We start from the raw sequence: 14358 nt of genomic DNA, 5'->3' as shown, positions 1-14358 counted from the left end.
AAATATGTTCCACAAAACCTGGCATTTCTTCCCTGTGATATTATCGGAAGTTATTTAAACATTCTTTTGGGATATAGTTGTTGGCATTTCATGCTCAGTCGCTCGTTCCTCAATGAGGTAAGGGCTACTCATTTGTTCTCTGACTTTGGTGTGATATTTACCCACTGAAATGTCATATGTATCAGAAGAACTGCAACCTGTTTTGAATTTTCCACTAGCCAGGTTATCATGCTTTATTTGAGGTGCTTGAAAAATACATATATAATTTCTGTATATCATAACCCAGGAGACACTCTTTAGCAATTCTGCTAACCTTGGGAATACTAATTCCTGTAGGAATGCACATTACATTATGCGTCTGCGAGAGAAACACAAGTACTATTACTGAAGATTCATCAGGCTGATGTCAACTAGGTTCCTCACTTCTTTACATTTATAAGAAACTTCCTTAGAATCAATAAGAAAATAGATCACTACAATGTAGTAAGTGGAGATCTGGCTTGAGATATAAAAAAGATAAAGGTCAGTGAAATTTCATTACTTGTTGGGGAGGAGATCATGTAAGTAAGGTAAAAGAAATGTTCACCTATTATGAAAAAAATTTTTTAATTAGGCTTAAAAGTTCATATGAAATAATCATAGTCTTTAAGGTTATTCACCATTTTCTAAATGTTTGTCTAAGCAACTTTATGCTACTTAATTTACTTTCCTAAGCGTGTCTGAAGAGGAGGGAGCAAAACCAAAATACTACTCTCTCTTACTATTCAGGATTTAGTGGGTCTCTGAGTTGAGCTAACAATTGAGTCCCTGGGATCTATAAAAGGCAAGATCTCACAGCTAAGATAAATATGACTCTGTACAACAATCGTTAAGGATTTACCTAAAAATTGAACAGGATCCATTGCCAGTGAGGACACTGAAAGACAAAGGAGAAACACTCCTTGAAGACGAAGATTATAAGAGATAATAAAAAGATTCACAGATATGTGGCTAAAAACTCAGAAGGTAAAACAAAATTAGGTAAAATTAAAGTGACCTCAAGATAAACATTTTTCAAAGGAACTTCAGTGAAGTATCAGCTCTATATCTTGCCAACAATGTAGGGTTAACACAAAGTATAGAGTCAAGCAAAGGATGAAGTTGAAATGGTCATGCTTACGTGTGCAGGAAAGGAAGAGTACAGAGTATTTAGGCAACTCTCTGGCTTGAGGTGGAGGTAATAACTGACCAATGGTTAGGATTTGTTGTACAATAGCAGTTCTCCAATTATTGGTATCAGGACACTTCTATGCTCTTAAAATTATTAAAGACTCCAAAGAAATTTTGTTTATGTGGAAATTATATCTATTAATAATTGCAATATTAGAAACAAACCCAAGGCATTTAAGAATATGTACCCATTCATTTGAAATAACATTAGTAAACCCATTACATGCTAACATAAATAACATATTTCTATAAAAAATAGCTATGTTTTCAAAAATTATATTTAGTGAGATTAGCAATATTGTTTTCCATTTTTGCAAATCTCATTAATGGCTGGTTTAATAAAAGACAGCTGGATTCTCTTATCTGGTTCTACATTAAATCTGTTACAACATGGTAAGACATGTAGCCTCTGCAAAACTCCACGCTTAAGAACGAATGAGTGTGACAAAGGCAAATGACATCTTAGAATTGTTACAGAAATAAATCTGACCTTGTGACGTCCTTGAAATATTTTGGGGACTTCAGACCTCACTTTTAGAACCTCTGAGGTACATCATACTTTTGGCAGGTGTCATCATTATGGGGCTTTTAGTCAAAGAATCAGCACCCCTGGTCTGTTTCTAAAACAGCAGCACTGCGGCTGTCTCTTCCCTGGGCACAAATTAGCTCTGAAGTCATCTAACCAACATTCAGACTTGGAAATTGTCATTACTCATCTTTTTTTCTCAAGCACTTGTAATTTCTCTCATCTCAGAGGGCTATAGGAATATCACAGAGGATCTAGCCAACCTTCAACAGGGCCAGTGGAGACAGGAAATAAAATTTCAACAGAACAATGTATCTTTCAATTTCTTCCATTTGACTTTTTTTTTGATCATTTCTACTCCTTTCTTATTTTCTCCCCATTTCATTGCTTTTCTCATTCGTTCCTCTTTTTCTAGTTTGAAAAATGATAGAGGGACAATGTCTTGCTCAAAGAACTTTTGAAATGAGAGGTAAAAGCCAAGTGCGATGTAAGAAACGTCGACCTTTAATAAAAAAGCGACTTTGAGTAAACCGAAAAGCAAAGGAATCTGAGATCACATTTAAGTGTAATGGAAATGTCAGACTCCAGAATACACAGCAAGAGTTCCTGCAGAATATGCCACGAGGCTACTCACAGTTAATAGCCCCAACTATCAGGTTAGGACTGGAAAACTATCAGAAATGCACAACTGTTTCTCCAGCAAGTTTTCAGTCTGATGACACACTCGGCACCAGCTTAGAAGAAAAATGTCAGTATGAACATTTTTGCCATTTTTCTAGTACTAAAAGGATCAGATTTGACAAAGACATTTTTTTCTAGGCAAAGTGGGGAATAAGATTCTTTAAGATGATTGTAAAACTCTATCTTCTGAATAATTCAAGTTCTTTCAAGGATTTTTACATGGTTACAGAATACTAGAACCCAAGGAAACTGGGAGACCTAGTTCAATGTCCTTATGATACAGATGAAGAAACTCAAACTCGGAGAGTTAAACAGTTTCCCAGGATTATTTGTCTATGGCACTGAAACTGGAATCCAAATACCCAGATTAGCAGGCCAGTAGGCTTTCTATAGTACTTTTAGCAAGGGCTTTTGATTTTTTGAATAGATATTACCATATATCATATAATAAAATCACAAGATGAGCTTGGGCATATTATTTATTACCATTCTAAATGGGATCAATAGAAATGCATAGCAGTAAGCAGTGTAATTTGTGTAATCAGACTGGGACATTGGTCCATTTGTGATCCAAAAGGAATAATAATGAATCCTGGACTTAAGGAGACATACAAACTGTACAGAAGTATTTTCTGACAGTTTATGGACTTGTATATAGATATTGGGAATTAACTATATGGTCATGGTATTGGTGAGTTTAAATTACTATTTTGTTCCTTTCTTAAACGTTATCATAGAATCATGTAACTTTTATTCAGAGCAGTTATAACACCTGTTGTTTCACATTCATAATTTGGAAATGGCTTATGATCGATCCCCAGTAAATAGCAATTCCAAGAAGGAAGACTGTTTTTGTTTGTTTTTGCTAAGTGCTCGCTTCAGGGCTTAACAAAGTGCCTAACATGCCTAACATGAGTAGGCTATCAATAACTATGTATTGAATAAATGAATAAATAAATTGGGTTTCAATTTCTTCATCTGTCAAATACAATCAGTAAAATGGGGGAAATAGTAGTTATTGGTAATAACATTAAAAAACTCATTTTGTATATCAAATTATACAACAGAAAGTGCTTTGTAAACTGTCATTCAGTTAGAAATTATTTATTATTAAGATGCTAACTCTTTTATTCTGTAAATTTTGACAAGTGAATTTAAGTTACTTATGCTTAAAAGAAATGAAATATTTCCCGTTAATTTATTGATATTTAAAATTTGGCGATGAAAGAATCCAAAAACTCTAAACTCTCTTAAAAATGCAATTACAATGAAGAGGATGATGATGATAAGAATGACTGGCAGCATTTATTGAATGCTCTCATAAGTACTTAATCTTATTTATTTCAGACAAGAATTCTACCAGGTACATAATGCCATTACTCCCTGGTTTATAGTTAGAGAATCCTGTCCAAGGTCATTCAAGTAATAAGTGGCAGAACAAAATACGTCTAATTTTAAAGCTTATGTTGTCAACCATGAAATTTGCAAGCAACTCAAGAGACTCTCCAAAAGTGCACAAACGCAAGTTATATATCTTTGGGTTTATATAATTCCACCTTCTTCGTTCTTAGTCTTCACTCTTCCTTGAAAGGAAATATGAATTTTCCACATTTTTCTCTTCCATATCCATATTTATTTATAATTGCATTCATATTTTTCATTACACTCTTCTTTTCTTTGGATAACATTTTCAATTGTACTTTTTTATAGGCTATGGGCTGTTGGGACCATCTCTCTTTGCCACTTTGCATAGCCCTCTGTTTTCTGATCTTCCTTTCATGCATTCTTTCTTTCAGTTTGTAAACATACTTGAGGCTTTTTTATTTAAGCAGGCATACAAACTCCAAACCTCAAAAATCTTTTTCTGATCTCCTCCAACTTTAGCTATTGTGTTGCTTTTATCACCAATTCTATTCCAAGAGGAACATTTATTTCTCTCCTTTTCCTCTTCAGGAACTTGAAATATAGCATCTAACTTACCTGTTAAAATATGATCCAGCCAGACATGGTGGTTCATGCCTGTAATCCCAACACTTCAGGAGGCTGAGGTGCTAGGAGTTCAAGAACAGCCTGAGCAACATAGCAAGACCCTATCTCTACCCAAAAAAAAATAAATAAATAATAAGAAAAATTCGTGAGGCTGAGGCAGGAGAATCCCTTGAGCTCAGGAGTTCGAGGCTACAGTGAACTATGATTGCACTACTGCACTTCAACCTGGGCAAAGAAGACTCTGTCTCTAAAAATAAAATAAAATAAATAAAAAAAAATATGATTCAGCAGTTCTACTCTGGGTATATATCCAAAGGAACTGAAATTATTATGTCAAAAATATATCCACATTCCCATTATTTACACATTATTTACAATAGCCAAGATATAGAAGCAACCTGTGTCCATCAAGGGATAAATGGATAAAGAAAATGCTGTATAGATGTGGAAACAACCCAAATGCCCATCAATTCATGATTGGATTAGTAAATTATGGTATATGTATACCATGGAGTATTACTCAGCTATAAGAAATAACAGTGATACGACATCTCTTTGGTTCTCCTGGAGAGAGTTGGAACCCATTATATTAAGTGAAGTCTCCCAAGAATGGAAAAACAAGCATCATGTGTACTCACCAGAAAATTGGTTTCCCTGATCATCACCTAAATTCACATCTGGGAATGATACCAATCGGATATCAGACTGAGGTAGGGGGTGGGGGAGGGGATGGGTGTATGCCTACATGATGAGTGCATTGCGCACCGTCTGGGGAATGGTCACGCTTGAAGGTGCTGACTCGGGGAGGGTGGGGGGGTGCGAGGAGGGGATGGGTATATACCTACATGACGAGTGCAATGTGCAATGTCTGGGGAATGGACATGCCTGGAGCTCTGACTTGGGGGGACAGGCGGTACATGGGCAACGTATGTAAGCTGAACTTTTGTACCCCCCATAATAATCTGAAATAAAAAAAAATAAAAAAATAAAATAAAATATTGGTATGCAAAAACAAGAAAAGAAAAGAAAATGCTGTATATATGCAATGGAATACTATTCAATCTTGTAAAAGAAGGAAATTCTGTCATTTGTGACAACATGGATGAACCTAAGGACATTATGTTAACTGAAGTAAGCCAGGCACAGAAAAACAAACATTGTATGATCCCACTTATATGTGGAATATAAAAAAGTCGATCTCATAGAAACTGAGAGTAGAATGGTGGTTACCAGATGGTGGGGGAGGGGAGGAATGGGAAAAGGAGAGACATTGGTCAGGGGACAAAATTTCAGTTACGCTGGAGGAATAAGTTTCAGTGCCCTATTGCACTGCATGGCAACCACAGTTAATGCTAGTGTACTGTATATTTCAAAATTAAAAATGAGGCCGGGCGCGGTGGCTCACGCCTGTAATCCTAGCACTCTGGGAGGCCGAGGCGGGTGGATCGCTCAAGGTCAGGAGTTCGAGACCAGCCTGAGCGAGACCCCGTCTCTACTAAAAATAGAAAGACATTATATGGTCAACTAAAAATCTATATAGAAAAAATTAGCCGGGCATGGTGGCGCATGCCTGTAGTCCCAGCTACTCGGGAGGCTGAGGCAGTAGGATCGCTTAAGCCGAGGAGTCTGAGGTTGCTGTGAGCTAAGCTGACGCCACGGCACTCACTCTAGCCTGGGCAACAAAGTGAGACTCTGTCTCAACAAAAAAAAAAAAAATAAAAAAATAAAAAAAATAAAATAAAATTAAAAATGAATACATTTTTAACATTCTTACTACAGAAAAATCAAATTAGTGAGTTGATAGACATGCTAATTAGCTTGATTTTATCTTTCTTCAGTGTATGCATAGATCAAAAGATCACATCGTACTCCATAAATATGTGCAATTACTACTTGTCAATTTAACAAATAAAATTTAAAAATTGCTTTCACTGATATCATCAGTGACTGCCCTATGTTCAAATGTATTGATCTGTTTTTAGACCTAATTCTATTTAATGCTTCTCTAAAGCTTTTGAAAATCTTTTTCAGTAATTCTAATATACCACCCTTTTCTAAATCTCCTCCAACATTTCAGCCACTTTTTCCTAAATTTTCTTTCCAGGTTTTTCTTGGTATGTACTGCCCTTAAATTGTTCCTGTTCCACAGGGCACCATCTTTGGCCCGTTTCTACACTTCCTCTACATTTCTACACACGGTACCTGTGTATATATATATATAACTCCCATTATTAAAATTTCACGGGCTGCCATAACAAGTCCATAGTAACTATTTGGCTCACAAGACCCAAAACGACTTAAATCAAACCACCCTTTTCAACCTTGTCTCCCAGTACAATTCACTTCTAGTATTATATTAAATTACTCACTATTCTCTGAACCTCCATAACCACGCACAAACTAGTCTTCCTTGTGGGATTGCCATTTCCCCTCTTCCCTGCTCAAGAAATTTCTATGAATATTTCAAGTCATAATTCAATTTCTTTGTGAAGTTTTCCCTACTTTCGCTGAAAGAATTTGCTTCTCTCTCCTGTGGGCTCATACAGTACTTAATATTTATTATGCTTTGATTATAGTATAGAACACATTGTAGGCGACCTCTAGCTTGAGTTTCACCCTATAAATTTTGTGTTCTTTACAGACAGTCACTGTGGCTTATTCTATCTCTTTGATTCAGTGCATACCAATTTCTCTGTACACATATTTTTGCTCAATAAATAAATGGAAAAGATACACCATCATTCATCACTTAATTATTCAGTCAAACGTGGAAGTTTTAACTGCTTCACTTTGCTCTATTTCATTCTTTCTGTTTACAATGCTTTCTGTTTACAATGCTTTTCTGTTTACAATGCTAGTCAAGAATGGCTTTAATATAAACTAAATGTATAATAAAGAATACGGTGATTTGGTGCAAACATTTTTTTGTGAAACATTTTTCCAAGGAAACTGATTTTGGAAGCTAAGGCACTGCCTGCTAAAATATTGCTTTTCTTCCTGCAAAACAATAATTTTATATCATGTGGGATGGCAAGTTCTGGTACCTTGTCAAACTTTTATTTAAGCTTCTGATGTAATCCTCTGATGCCAATTCAGAGTTGCTATTTTTAAATGGATACTTTCCTTGAACTGACTTTTAATTCCTTGGGTAATTTCTGCTTGTTATTAGCAGTTGAATAGTTGTGCCTGTGCATCAGGGTTCAGGAAACTAGCAACCACGTGCCAAGAACCACAGACCTTAGCCCTTGGTCTCTGTTTTTCTGACAGCACCACCTTCTCTAATGGAAGTATCAGTACCCAGAGGGCACTCTGCTGGCACTCAGTAGTGGAAATATTAACACCCTGTGGCCCACACTAGGTAAATTAAATTTCATCATGTCTCTTGCTAAAAATAAACTAAAAGGAGATGGTGAATCTTCAGACAGGACTAAGTAAATAGCGATATTAAAAACTCTTCAAGCTGGAAATGGAGCGCACCAGTTCTCAAGAGGTTAAGCCGTTTAAAAAATAGATTATTCAAAGGAGGAAAAATATAGATCTCTGAAGAACTCACTATGACAACTCAATAAGCACATACTGTTTGTTCTCAGAAAAGTCAGCTTTTGAATTTAGAGGAGTTGAAAGGTTCATTTCTGGAAACAGCTTGTCCTCAAGTTTTTTAATAGTTCAGTTAAGCTGAGAGTGGGAGTCACAGGATGAGTACAATGGAAATACTCCAACCTTTTCAGTGACCTTATTTGGTGCATGATAAGGAACTTTCCAGTGTACAAATAAATCAAGATTCAACTAAGTTCCCTGAATGAAGCTTAATAAACAGCCATGTACTTTGAAACCAGTCCCTATAACCTATAAATAATCTGATTATTGAAACAAAAAGAAATTGCACAGAAACATCTGAACACGATGAGATGGTTAAGCACTGCTATGTATAATTTTTTAAAAAACTGCTTTAGGATACTCAATATATTTAATATGTAAATAGCCTAGAGAGTTTGTGTAGAAAGGCTGTAAAATGCTGTAAAATGTAGTGGTTAAGATTACAAATTCTCATGAATGCTTGGATGGGACTCCCAGTTCTTTAACTTACTAGATCACCTGGGGCAACTTAACCTCTTCTGTAATCCTCAGTTTCTCCACACATACAATTGGAATAAAGATAGTATTTGTCTCATAGAGTTATTATGGACATTAACATGTGATAGTACCAAAGGACACTAACTAAAAATTTGATCTGTATACTTAAACTATTAAGTGAGCTAAATATATTTTCGAGATCTGATTAGGTAAAGAAGGCTTCCTATAAGCAGAATCTTACTTAGTTCTTAGGGATCAAAGAATATTGAAATGTATCTAGCTAATGCCCTCATTTTATAAGTGAGTAAATGAAGCAGTAGTATAATTTTCATTCTATTAAGAATTTTTGTGAGAAATTCCACGCACTTTAGGAAATTGTCCCTTAAAAAATTATGCTTTAAAGATATTATATAGATTCATACATTTTACTTTCACAATATTTTCTCAAAAGTTTTAAATAGCTTTATTGAGATGTAATTGAAATACCATATAATCTATCCTATTTAAAGTGCACAATTCAGTGGTTTTCAGCATATTCCCAGATTTGTGGGGAAAAAAAAAAAAGAAAACCGTGAAAGAAAACCTCATACCCATTAGCAGTCATTCCTCAATCCCCCCAACCTGCCCTGGCCCCAGGCTCCCGCTTATTGACTTTCTGTCGGTGCAGATTTGCCTATCCAGCACATTTCATATAAATGGAATCATACAATATGTGGTCTCTGTAAATGGCTTCTTTCACATAGCATAGTGTTTTCAAAGTTCATCTATGTTGTAGCATGTCAGTATTCATTCCTTTTTATTATTGGATAATGTTGTATGGATAAACCACAGTTTATCCATTCATTAGCTGATAGACATTTGGGTTGTTTTTACTTTTTGTCTATTATGAATAATGCTGCTACGAACATTTGTGCATAAATTTGTGAATGGGCCACTTTTTAAATTTAAATTAAGTATGAGTATATACTTAAGTATGAGTATTCACTTAAGAGTGAAATTGTTAGGTCTTTTGGTAACTCTATGTTTAACATTTCAGAAATGGCAGTACTGTTTTTCCAAAGTGGCTGCACCAGTTTTCATTCCTGCTCATGATATATGAGGTTTCCAATTTCCCCACATCCTAACCAACACTTCTCATTTTTTTTTGTCTGTTTTGATTTGATTATGGTCAGTCCTAATGAGTATGAAGTAGTATCTTAAGTGGTTTTGATTTGCATTCCTAATGGCCAATGATGTTGAGTATCTTTTCATGTTTGCACATTTGTATATTTTCTTTGGAGAAATATCTATTTATGTCCTTTGCTCATTTTAAAATTGGGTAATTTTTCTTTTGTTTTTGAGTATTAAGAGTCTTTATATATTTTGGATATAGTTCCCTTATCAGATCAATGATTTGCCAATATTTTATCTTACTCTGTCAGTTGTTATTGTCACATTTTGAACTAACTATTAGCTAAGCAATTCAGGAACGACAAAGTAATTGTGCTAACAGTCTAATTTTTTCTTCAGCAAAAAACAACTAGAATTTAGTATAGTAATTTTGCAGATTTTGGCTATTCTTATATATCTTATCCAGAAAAAAAGGTTAGGATTAGGGTGGAAATGAAAACTTGTCTTTTCCAAAAGGATCTTTGAACACTAGCAGGATGAATTGTGGATGATCCCAATGAAACAAATCAATTGTTAATTGATTATCTTACCATATCATTATTTCATTAATTAATTCAACTCTACAGGTGATATAGGCCATAAAGAAAATAGATAATGTTATCAAATAACTGATAATTTAAATGTTAAAATAATGTACAAATAATCATAATATATTTTAGAAAGTGACTTATCCAATATTGGTATTATTTAAGTCCTTGGGAAAAAAAACAACTGAAATTATCTGTTTTGTCTTGAGTAGCTCTCATTCTAATGTGGATGAAAATACACACATGTTTACATGTCGCATGTAAACATGTTGCAGTAAAATGCGATTCATAAAGCAATAGAGCACTGTACTAGGCAGAAGTGATCAGTTACACAAGGCAAGGTCAGGTAAGGCTCCACAGAGGACTGAAAAGAGGGAAAAGCTTCAAAGTCAAATAGTAGAAAAAAAATATATATATATACAGCTTTATATATATAATGGAAGAAGTAGGCATCTGAGTAGGCATCTGAGCACACATTAGTTAACAGAAGAAGCCACAAAACTAATAAAATCTTCAATGTGAGGGGCACAAATTTTGAGCTTGAGTGATTGTGAAGAAGCTAGTAAGTCTTACAAATAATAAGAGGGGGAACAAAAAAAATCCTCTTTCCCCCTTATCAACCCCAGAAGTTTAATAAAAGACACAAATTTATAAATAAACTTAAGTCAGTTTGAAAGTCCTTTGTGTCACTTCGTTTCCCAACTTTCTCCTTCCCTCAGGTCCTTGAGAGCACATTCAGAATAGAGCTGAATTTCACAATTTTTGCCTGGCTCTAGAGATTACAGACTTTATTCACGGTGTCTGTGAGCTGCTGCTATCAAGACAGACTTACAATACCTTTGAATATAAAAGGGAAGCCAAGGAAGAGCTGCTGCTTCTGAACCACAGCCAGCCATGAGTTACTCCTACATGCTTGTCCTTAACAAGAAGACATCATTAGCCCCTCTCCCGCTGCCCCATGCATTTTATTCTGAGGGAGGATCTGGGGAACACATAAGGGATATATTTTTTCTTTTATTCTTATCATCATTAGCATATTAATCGTACACCTACTAGAAACAGGGCATTTTACTAAACTTTGCATATTTTAGTAGTAAAAGAAATGGTCCCAATTTTTAAGAGCTTTCTTATTTCGAGAGAAGTGGGAATTTTTATTTTTCCCTATTTATTTATCTATTCTGTTATTTCTGTAAGAACTAGGCTCCTCATTTAAGAAACGATGGCCATGAATTATACTACACGTTTAGTACAAGAGACACGATTATAGCTTAGATTTGTTTAAAATTTATATTCATAGCTTACATTTATCTAAAATTAATATCCACAGCTATTGAAATTGAGAACAAACAGAATAGCTATTGAATTCATTATATAGTCCTATATTTTTTCTCTTCAAACAAGTTCTTCTCAATCAGCAATATCATGCTTGTTATGCAATTCTTACCTGGAAGTTAAAAGCCCAAGTGCCTCCAAAGGGTCAGAAAATGTCCATTTTCTCAAAACCATATGCATTTCTGAAACAGTCCTTTCATCCCATCCCGGGGCACTACCCAGGACCAAAGGAAGGGAGCAGTTTTCACTATTGCAGTAGGAGCGATAAAACCATAAGTATCTTCTTTTTTCCTCAGAGAGTCTGAAAAACCAGATTGGAAAGTGTAATTTACTGGAGTTTGCTGCACTAATAAATATTGCTGTAAATGCACAGGACAAAACCTTACTGTAGTTCTTTGGATTTTATTTTAGTTTATTTTGGAAAACAAGCCCTTTATCTTCTTGGGACAGTTTGATAGGTTATTTCATCAGGTTATTTCTTACAAACTTTATTCTTTGGTAGAAAAAAATAATAAACATTCAGTTCAGATAATTCACATTTATTTTTCCTCACTTTTATTCTTGCCGCTTGTTTCAATATGTCATTTTGGTTGGCAAAATCTCTGTGTCCTTTAGGGCAGACCAAGTTGATCTGAACACTGAAACATGTTCTGTTTAGAACAGAGATAATCAACCGTTGACTCTCTTACTTTCTTTACAAATTAACTTAGATCCAAATTGGGCCTGTGAAGAAATGATATATTTTAATGCTGGGATTTTTTCATGTCAAAGCAGGTTTCATAAGAGTTCAGAACTCTTTCCTGTTAACTTCAAAAACAAAGATTTCAATTCATCCCTGGATTATGTCTTTAAATTTGCAGAGTTCACAGCAGTTTGGGGTGAAAATGTCAGTGATGCTAATTTCTTAGATGCTCCAGTGTTTCCCTTGGGAGAGTGGTCTAAAACAGAAGATCTAAATCTAGGACTAGGGCCTTGACTTCCTGACAATTTATCATGTTTTGCTCACACTCCAGCAGAAGTATTCAGAGCCACAGTTCAACTGGAGGACAACTTATTTCACATGACAATGGCTTTTGAACACTATCTCTTCCAAGCTCTGACACTGTTGCTCAGCTTAAATCAGCTTGAACTTCCAAGAAGGTTAATGAGAAATATTAAAATATTTTAAAGGTCAATGTCTCTGCAATTACTTTTGAAATCATCTTCATCTGCAAAATGAAAAGATTGGATTATAGATAATTTTTAAGGTATGTTTAGGTTCTTCTCCTATGTTTTCTTACCACCTTTCCCAACAAGACTCTCAGAAGAAAAGAATATCCATAATAAAATTACTAAAGCAAATTTTGTTCTGATTAAATTCCTTTTTTCTCCAATACTGAACAATGCTTTTTCTCTTCTTTTGACTTCTGTTATTGAAACATAATTTACATAAAAGGAAATGCACAGATTAAGTTCAATGAATTTTGACAAATGCACATACCAGATAACAACCATACTCCTCTCAAGACATTAAAGAGTGTTCTTCTGTCATCAGTGGCAAGCACTGGTATGATTTTTTTGCTCTAGATTAATATTACCTTTTTTAGAACCTCATATAAATGGAATCATAGAGTAAATACTCTTTATAGCTTCTTTTACTCAATATAATGTTTAGAAATTATCCATATTGAGTGCATCAGTAGTTCATTCCTTTTAATTAATGAATATTATTACTTTCTATGAATATATCCCAATTTGCTATCCACTCTCCTATTTGATGGACATTTGGGTTGTTTCCTTTTGAGGAGTATCATGAATAAAGGTGCTATGAACATTCATATGCAAGTTTTTGTGTGGATGTATTTCTCATTTCTCCTAGGAAATACCTTGGAGAGGGAATGAGCGGATTATATGTCAGGTGTTTATCTTTAGAAGAAACTGTGAAAGTATTTCCTGAAGTAGTTGTAAAATTTTACATTTTTACCTGCAGAGTATGATAGTTCCATCTGCAGCACGTTGCCAACTCTTGATTTTGTCTACCTTTATAATATTATCCATTCTAATGGATAGATAGCGGTACATCATTGTGATTCTAATTTACATTTATCTGATGTCTAGGCAATTTTTTCATAGGCTATTTCCTTATATCTTTGTTTTTGAAATGTCTGCTCAAGTCTTTTTTCTAGTCTTTAGTTGGATTGTTTGGATTCATTTACATGATTTCTTTATACATTCTGTATACAAAAATTTTGTCATATAAATGTTTTGTACATATTTTTCTCAGAATGCGGCTTGCCTATTCATCTTAATGGTCCCTTTTGATGAATAGTTTTAAATTTTGAATATGTCCAATTTATAAATTTTTTATAGTTATTGCTTTCTCTTTGTCTAAGAAAACTTTGCCTATCCTAATATTCATTCCCTGGTTTTCTTCTGAAAGCTTTGTAGTTTTAGATTTCATATCTAGAATGATAGGCCATGCTACCTTAATTTTTACGTGTGGTGCGGGCTAGGCATTGGTTCTTTTCTTTTTCATAAGGACATCCATTTGCCCGTTTGCTCAAAATACCTTTTTCATTTATTGCTTTGGCAGCTTAGTCAAAAATACATTGAACACACCACTAGGGCTCTAGGCTCTCTATTCTGCACTATATTCTATTCCATTGATCTATTTGTCTATCCTAAGGCCAATACAACACTATTCTAATTGCTGAAAATTTATAGTACATGAATTCATATAAGTCATGAAATCAAATTTTGTTCTATTTTTTCATGATTGCTTTGACTATTCCAGGTCTTTTGCATTTCCATATAAATATCGAAATCAGCTTTTCAATTTCTACAAAAACCTGCTGAAGTTTTCATTGGGAT

General features: G+C 34.5%; 1 protein-coding gene across 6 annotated transcripts in view; it reads right to left on the bottom strand.

Annotated features, from left to right (window-relative positions):
* PIK3C2G (phosphatidylinositol-4-phosphate 3-kinase catalytic subunit type 2 gamma) overlaps window positions 1–14358 on the bottom strand; it is a 372544-nt gene that overhangs the window by 203019 nt on the left and 155167 nt on the right. For 5 of the 6 annotated variants that reach the window (XM_069491534.1, XM_069491533.1, XM_069491536.1 and 2 more), the window contains one exon: window positions 11621–11809. The exons of the other annotated variant lie outside the window; for it this stretch is intronic. In XM_069491534.1, coding sequence (XP_069347635.1) covers window positions 11621–11809 — 189 coding nt within the window. The remainder of the gene's footprint in view (window positions 1–11620; window positions 11810–14358) is intronic. 6 annotated transcript variants of the gene reach the window in all.

Source organism: Eulemur rufifrons, chromosome 16 (assembly GCF_041146395.1).
Source record: "Eulemur rufifrons isolate Redbay chromosome 16, OSU_ERuf_1, whole genome shotgun sequence".
In the NCBI taxonomy this organism is placed as follows: Eukaryota; Metazoa; Chordata; class Mammalia; order Primates; family Lemuridae; genus Eulemur; species Eulemur rufifrons.
Note: the sequence above shows the minus strand (reverse complement) of the source record. Positions and strands in the feature narration are given on the sequence as shown.